This window comes from Zea mays, chromosome 9 (assembly GCF_902167145.1).
Source record: "Zea mays cultivar B73 chromosome 9, Zm-B73-REFERENCE-NAM-5.0, whole genome shotgun sequence".
NCBI classification, from domain to species: Eukaryota; Viridiplantae; Streptophyta; class Magnoliopsida; order Poales; family Poaceae; genus Zea; species Zea mays.
In genome coordinates, this window is record NC_050104.1 from 63698274 (window position 1) to 63706019 (window position 7746).

The window sequence follows — 7746 nt, forward strand, 5'->3', positions numbered from 1 at the left end:
TACGTGGGAATCCGTGAAAGATTTCCCATGCGTACATTGGGTACGTTCCCAATCTCACCACTGCAACATACATATATGGGCACACAGAAAGTTGGGGATTTATGTGAGAATTCATTCTCCGTCGATCATTAAGTTTTAGAATATCTTCATGAGAATCTATTTACGGCCCGTACGCTTGCTTGAATCATGAGCTTTTCCAGGCATTAGGGGGAGATTTCAAGTACCAAAAATGAATGCCAGGAAATTGTAATGAATGCAGTAAGCATTCAGGCTCAGAATCACGTACTAAAACTGAACCTTTGGGTTCGAATGATTTGCAAGAAGTTGCAAATTAACTGCCATGTGCATTTACTATGAGGTGTCACTAAAATTAATCCTACGTGGAAGTGCCAGAAAGAGTGGTTAAATAGAACACCACTCAACTCCCTATTACAATGATGTTGTAAATAAGAGGGGGATAAGTATGGTCACAAATTGGGATTAAGATGCTTGCAAGCAGCTGAAGGCTAGACCTTCTAAGATAGTAAATGCAGACCAACTATTCGTTGGTAACCAACCTAGTGTTGGTAGACACCTAGAGGATATGGATTATCATGTGAATGGAAGACATTCACAACCTAGCTCAGTGCGCACTGATGAGGCTAGGTCATCGGAAGCCCTTGATTCTCGTTTTGGGATTTCACGACGAATCATATGGGTACATAAGAAAATGACTTCATGTCAACTGAAGAATTGTGTTATTTAAAAGCTACAAGTGTCGACACATACATCTCAGCAATTGTATATGCGCTCTAAGTGATCCAAAAGACTATGGCCATAGCAGAGCATGAGTATGCTCAAAATGGATCTTGTTGAGTGATACAATGTTGCAGAGATAGCCTTGCTCACCGGAAAGAAGTGTTAACTTATTTTCACTTCAAGGTATCTTACTGTGGATACAAGTTTGTTTTCATGGACTTGGAAACAATGAGGTGGTGAGAAAGCATGGCTAGTAGCAACTGGGTTTATACGCAAACCCAAGCATTATTTTAATGCTATAAATTCTCCTCTACTGTGAGTAGTTAAATTCCGATACAATAATATGGGCAGTAAATCATCTATCTGTGCAGTTGATAGATGTAGTGACAACATGTGCATATGTGGTCACTGGATTATGGTATTTATGGAGTTTTGAAGGATTCCAAATACATAATCACCAATCACAAATTTGCAATGCTTGGAAAGTCTTTGTGACTTAGAGCATCCTGGTCAAATATGGTACATTTGACCTAGTGAATCCTTCCTTCTGAAAGGATACACAAAGTATGGTATGTTCAGTGTAAATATGTGCAACATATTTTAAACATACATTACTTATCGACGGAGTTCGAGATAGAGGATATGAATTGAAAGAGATTTTCAATTCAAACTAAACTATCTTGAGTATCTTGGATACAAAGTTGTCTATATCCAACGTATATTGAAGAAATTCAATATAATGGAATCATAGTCATTTGATTCTTTTAGATCATGAGATGTGCTATTGTATCTTGCAAGAGCACCCGGCCGGATATTGCTTTGCAATGATTTGCTAGCTAACAGCACATGAGATCGAGTTATGATCTCCAGGTGTACTCATGCTCTCCTTATGTTTGGATATATTGATCTTGGATATCTATAGAAGATCCCCAGGTACAAGATCAATGACATACTTCTGGTAAGTTGGACCTACTGTTTGATAAATGTTAATCAACAGAGATTAATGGTCACTTACACTAATCATTCTATAGTACACTTCGTGGGATTGTACAGAATGATATACTACATACAGAGGGTATGTGGTGGTCATGATTTTATATCAGTGACCTTATTATCTATGAAGATAATATTACTTTGTGTTGTTTAGATGAAAAACAAGTTACGAACTAAGTCTCTACTTACTCCACATTTTAGATATGTTTGAGAGCAGGTATGGGATGACTTAGTGTTTTGTAAAGATCAGGGGGAGTTTCCCTCTTGATCGAAAGAACTTGTTTATACATCATGTTGTACTCTTTTCTTCGCATGAGTTTTTCCCTGCTTGGGTTTCTCATTCAAAGTTTTTAACGAGACAACATCAACACAAGGTCTATGTCGTATCATCTATTTTTCCCGTAGAGGTTTTCGAGGATGATACATTATGACATAGTTATTGTTGTATTTGAACTAGGATATGAGTTTATATCCCTAGAGTTCAAATGGATCAACAATAGAGTATGACTACTCTCCTTATTTTTCCCGTTGGGTTTTTAAGGAGACTCGGCTGATATGTTGATTTCTCAGATTTTCTGACTAGATTATCTTGGAGAAATATTAGCCTGAGTTATATGTCTCATCATTTATTTTTCCCACTGGGGTTTTTTTTGAGATGATGGCTATAGACATATTATTGTTCTTTGGGCTAGAGGTCCATTGGAGAACAACGTACCATGATTCGATTGAATCACCGACAATTATCTATAAGGATAATTGAGCTTGTGTTGTTTAGATGGAAACAGGAAAATAGAGATATGAATATCTTGCAAACAAAGTCTTGTGATAATCTTGTTGATCTATTCACAAAATCTCTACCATACTCAACGTTTTCAGAAATGTGTTGAGGTGATTGGTATGAGAATACTTAAGTGCTTGCAAGGATCAGGGGGAGTAATTCTCCATGATATTTGACCTGTTTTGAACCATCATATTACACTCTTTTCTTTGTATGAGTTTTGCCTTATTGAGGTTTTCTCATCCAAAGTTTTTAACGAGGTAATACTAAGCTATATGCTTCATCATTAACTTTTCCCCACTGGGGTTTTTATGAATGATGATTACAGGCATATTTTTCTTTTGGAGGTCAGTGTGAGTTCTACTCATAATTCAAAAGACATTGTGTACTCCTTATTTTTCCCACAGGGTTTTTGAGAAGATAATATATTGGAAGACAACTTGCAGATGATCAAATGGATTTGGATTGATCAAGGGGGAGTGTTACAAATTATTGTATTTGTGATCAATCCAAGAGGTGCGACCGATAATTCCCAAGAGACACACCCCTTGGGAACTCACCCCTTCATATGTATATAAACATAATCCCTGCTGTAATAAAGATACAACTGTCATGTGTCTTTCTCTGAACTCTCTTTACCACTGAGTACTTCAACACGGTGAAAGCCCCTGGGGGCGCCTAGTGCAAAGCCTGCCGCTCCTTGTTGGCAGCTTCGGCTCGCCTTCACTACCAGGCGGCCAGGCGGGACCCCACATAATTCCATAGTCTAACCTGCCAACCACTTCCACCGCCACCGCCGAGCGCGGTGGCACCGACACGACACACGTAGCTGCAGACCTGCAGTGCCAGCACGGCTGCCAATCCCTGCTGGCGCTGTTCCCGGCTCCGAGATCATTTGGACTCGGCACTCGGCAGGGATGGGGATGGGGACGGAATGGCCGCCGACGCCTGCGCAGCAGAGGAAAGCGGTGGTGAGCGCCGGGTCGGCGCTGAAGCTGGTACTGTTCGTGATTCTCGCGGGCCTCGCACTGCGGCTGCTGGTGGGGCCCCCAGCCTACCTCCTGCCGCCCACCGCCGCGCCAGAGGGGGCCGCTCGTCTTTTCGCGGTGCCGGAGAGGGAAAGAACCGCCGGCGGCGGCGGCGGCGGGATACCTTCCGTCGGTGAGCGGTTCTTGGAATGCCTTTTTTATGGCACTTTTCCTTTTTTTTGTCGTTTCTTGAAACAAGAGAAAGGATTGAGCCGTGCTTTCTCACGGACACACGCTTTCCGCCTTTCCCATGGGATTTGCAGCATGGAAAGATGATCGTTTTGTGTTACCAGAATCTGGAGTATTGATGATTGTAGCCCAGAAGAACAGTAGCAGAATTAGGAATATCTCAAGTGCGAAAACTACGTTTGAATCGAGATGCTTATACAATGGGTTGTTGGTTGAACACCAGAAAGGATATTAAATGTGCATGCTAAATTATTAAAAGATCCGAGGATTCTCAGAATTACTCCAAAGATGTGCTCCATATTAATTTAACATCCTCTGATGACGGGGTATCTTGATTTGTTTAATTCTCAGTGAGGACTGCGTTTGCGTGGATCCCCTGGCTTTACTTTTGTTTAATTTGTTATATACTTGTTCTGTTTTACTCTAGATGAATGTTCTTCCACATTCCACTTCTGTGGCATTTCTTATTTGCATGTATTTGATCAAGAGAACAGCAGACTGCAGAGGGGGGATGGAGGTGTTCGATTGACCACTTCCATTAGTTTAGTGGTACGGCTAAGCTTTTCTACATCCTGTATGGAAAGGTGGCCAGGTGGGAGCCTTTTCTTTGGGGTTCCATATAAGGATCTTATTAGGTCTTGTTTGGCTGCACTTCAATCCACCCCAATCCACACGGGTTTGAGGTGGACTGGGGTGCAGCCAAACAAGTCCTTACATGGATCTTCAAATGGGATTAGACTAATGCACCGTTTCTTGTCTTTGAGTGACACATTTTTTTATTCTTCTTTTTTTATTTCCAATGGGCATATTTACAAATTAACTACTCCAGCTTGTTTGGATCTTGTCTTGTTATAATATATTGTTTGTGCTTACAGAAACGGATGATGCGGTTTTTACTTTGACCGATTCAGAACCTCTAACAGCTTTAGGCAAGAAGGAAGGTTCCACAAAACCAGAAGGTATGCCCCTGAGAGGCTGAGATGCAACCATTGATTAGCCTATGTTTTACTTGAGACAGACTAGTCGGCACTTCAGGCAATAAATCACTGCATTAGGGCAAATCTGTTAAGGTTGGAAATTATTTCCAAACTTAGTTCAATGTTAAACACTAAAGGTCTTGCTTGAACCTAAATCCCTAGGATTTAGTTAGAATTTAAACAAAAGTCGTAATATTTCTGTGCTCAAATTCCAACCCCTATCATCCAGAAGCTTGAAGAATTTAAACAAAAGTCGTAATATTTCTGTAGTTTTGTATGGGGGTTTTCTCTTCTTGTTTCGAGTACAAACTTCAGAGGGGATCTTTGCCTAGTTTTGGATAATCTATCCACCAGACCATGCGCTCTCCATGCAAAACTACAGTAACTTGTAAAGTATTTTTAATCTTGAGGAACTAAATTGTGTGGCCCAGTTTCATTTTCGTGTGTTTGGACAAAAAATATCTTTAGTTCTTTCATAAAGTACTTGGTTACATATTTTCTTTTATGCATGCAGAAAGTTGTGATCTTTTCCATGGCGAGTGGGTTCCCAATTCATCAGGACCAGCTTATACTAATGCAAGCTGCCGCTTCATTGAGTCTCCTCAGAACTGTATGACAAATGGAAGACCTGACACAGATTATCTCAATTGGAGATGGAAGCCATATGGTTGTGAGGTATCACCATTTGACGGCAAGAAGTTTTTGGATGGCATGAAAGGCAAGCATTGGGCACTCATTGGTGATTCCATCCTTCGCAACCACGTCCAGTCATTGCTTTGTCTTCTTTCCAAGGTATTCCATATTTTTTTGCACATACATTGACATTGAACGTGCTGATGTATCTCTGGTTCTTTTATCTCTGTAGTGTGCAGTGCTTTTATTACATCACTTTCTCCAGTTATATATTTTTCTTTCTCTATGCATGTACAAGGAATTTCTTATCATTAACTATAAATACAAGGAATTCCTTATATTAACTACAAATTGACATGAATAACAGACCAGGCTTCCATTATGTTTTTCTTGTTCTTTGTTTTTAGTGTAATGCATATGACTAGTGATAAAAATTAAAAAAGAAAGAAGGTCAAGATACAGCAGCCTAAGGATGATGTTTTTTTCTGTAAATAAGGTGAAAGATAAGCCCTTTCACCTGTCACTATGGAAGATCATTCAAGGTGTTCAATCTCTATCTTTGCATTTCTCACTGCAACTTCAGTGGGAGCCCCAGAAATTGTGCATCTACCACCTTTGGATTAGACATAGCTTTTGTTTACATCCATAACTTTTGCACTTCAGAGCATCTCTAGTGTACACAAATCGAACTAAGGGAAAGGAAAGTTTGATTAAGCGAACAGAACACATAAGAGGTGTCTGACTGCTACCAAAATTGGACTCTTCAGAATAGTCAAACCGTGATGCGTCCTGGCTATTAAAGTACTGCATAAAATTCATATTAGGCAGTCCACAGGGTGTGGATATTCATATTGAGCAGTCAGTTCAGAGTTGTTTCTTGTTTTCCTGAAGCAATTATTTGATGCGACACTGGAGTTTGCGGATTTTACTTCACATGATCAAACTATGTCGGTTTGGTTCAACGCCACACTATGGATGCCCTCGGAAACATCCTTTGATAATGCTAGCTAGTGAGGAACAAGTATTATTGTAGGGAACACAAAAGATAGTTGTTCTTGTTGAAGATGTCTTGATGAGCTCATGACATTATTTTCTCAACACCTGATTGTAAATATATATATTGTCTAGTGCTTTTTGTAGATGATAGTGCTTGCATGAATTCTTCGTAGTGTGTTTTTTGAAAAGCACAAGCATTGGCAGTTATGTGTTATCCTATTATTGTTACTATTATTAGTACTGCTACTTTGGTCTTTCCTGTGGCTGTTGTTGAGTTTCATGTCTAACTTGCATGGGACCAAAATACTTTATTGTTGCTGTTGCAGGTCGAAGATGCTACTGAGGTTTACCACGACGATACATTCAGATCCAGAAGATGGCACTTCCCTTCGTACAATTTTACGATCTCCCTTGTCTGGGCACCATTCCTGGTCAAAGCTAAAATATTTGAGGACGACGATGGAGTTTCTACTGCTGATCTCCAGCTGCACCTTGACGTTCTCGAGACAGACTGGACTAGTCAATGGGAGAAGTTCGATTACGCGGTGATATCCACGGGCCAATGGTTCTTCAAGACTGCAGTGTACTGGGAGAATGGAGCTGCGATTGGCTGCCACTCCTGCCAGAACAAAACCCTGGAAGAGAGGCCTCCGGAGTACTCCTTCCGCAGGGCACTCAGGGTGGCCTTCCAGTTCATCACATCCTCACCTCACAAGCCAGTAGTCTTCTACAGAACGTGGGCTCCCTCGCATTTTGAGAACGGCGAGTGGTTCAGCGGCGGGACTTGCAACAGGACGGCCCCATTCAAGCCAGGGGAGGCCGGTGACAGAGAATGGGACAATAGTATGTGGAGGATTGAGAGAGAAGAGTTTCACAACGCGGTGCCTATCGGTGGTGACCGTCTGAAACTGCTCGATACATTTGAGCTCTCTCTCCTCAGGCCTGATGGTCATCCAGGGCCTTATAGAGCATACCATCCTTACGAGAAGGGCGTGACAGCCAAAGTCCAGAATGACTGCCTCCACTGGTGCTTGCCTGGGCCTATTGATGCGTGGAACGATGTAATTATGAAGATGGTGGCAAAGGACTGAAGCATTATCAGGTGGTAGTGTGGTACCCTAGGCATGGCATCTGATCTGAACACCAGTATTGTCTCAAGTCTCATTTTCATACATATGTATGTTTCTGGGCATTGCATGGCGTCTCCTCTATCTGGTGTCAAGAAACTCAAGTAGATTCGGACTTCTCTTCATGGTGGGTATGATTTTTTTTTATGTTAACAGCTTTTTAAAACTTTTTCTAAATGTAACATAAGAGGTTTTTTTTTAAAAAAAACTAATATGTATTGCCGCGTCAATCTTATGGCGTAGGTGGCCGGCCAACGTGGCATGTCAGCCAAATGTTGATATGTGAC

The 7746-nt window shown here is 41.1% G+C and overlaps 1 protein-coding gene across 1 annotated transcript; it reads left to right on the forward strand.

Annotated features, from left to right (window-relative positions):
- Positions 1-3187: 3187 nt before the first annotated feature.
- LOC100272604 (putative DUF231 domain containing family protein) lies at positions 3188-7523 on the forward strand. The gene is made up of 4 exons (NM_001147067.1): positions 3188-3670; positions 4602-4685; positions 5218-5495; positions 6659-7523. Exons 1-4 carry the CDS (start codon positions 3427-3429, stop codon positions 7421-7423), a joined length of 1371 nt encoding a protein of 456 aa, NP_001140539.1. The 5' UTR covers positions 3188-3426; the 3' UTR covers positions 7424-7523.
- Positions 7524-7746: the final 223 nt, after the last annotated feature.

Coding starts and splice junctions, on each gene's coding strand:
- LOC100272604 (NM_001147067.1), top strand. CDS start 3,427: ATGGGGATGGGGACGGAATGGCCGCCGACGCCTGCGCAGCAGAGGAAA. Junction 3,671..4,601: donor CGGCGGGATACCTTCCGTCG/GTGAGCGGTTCT, acceptor TTGTGCTTACAG/AAACGGATGATGCGGTTTTT. Junction 5,496..6,658: donor TGCTTTGTCTTCTTTCCAAG/GTATTCCATATT, acceptor TTGCTGTTGCAG/GTCGAAGATGCTACTGAGGT.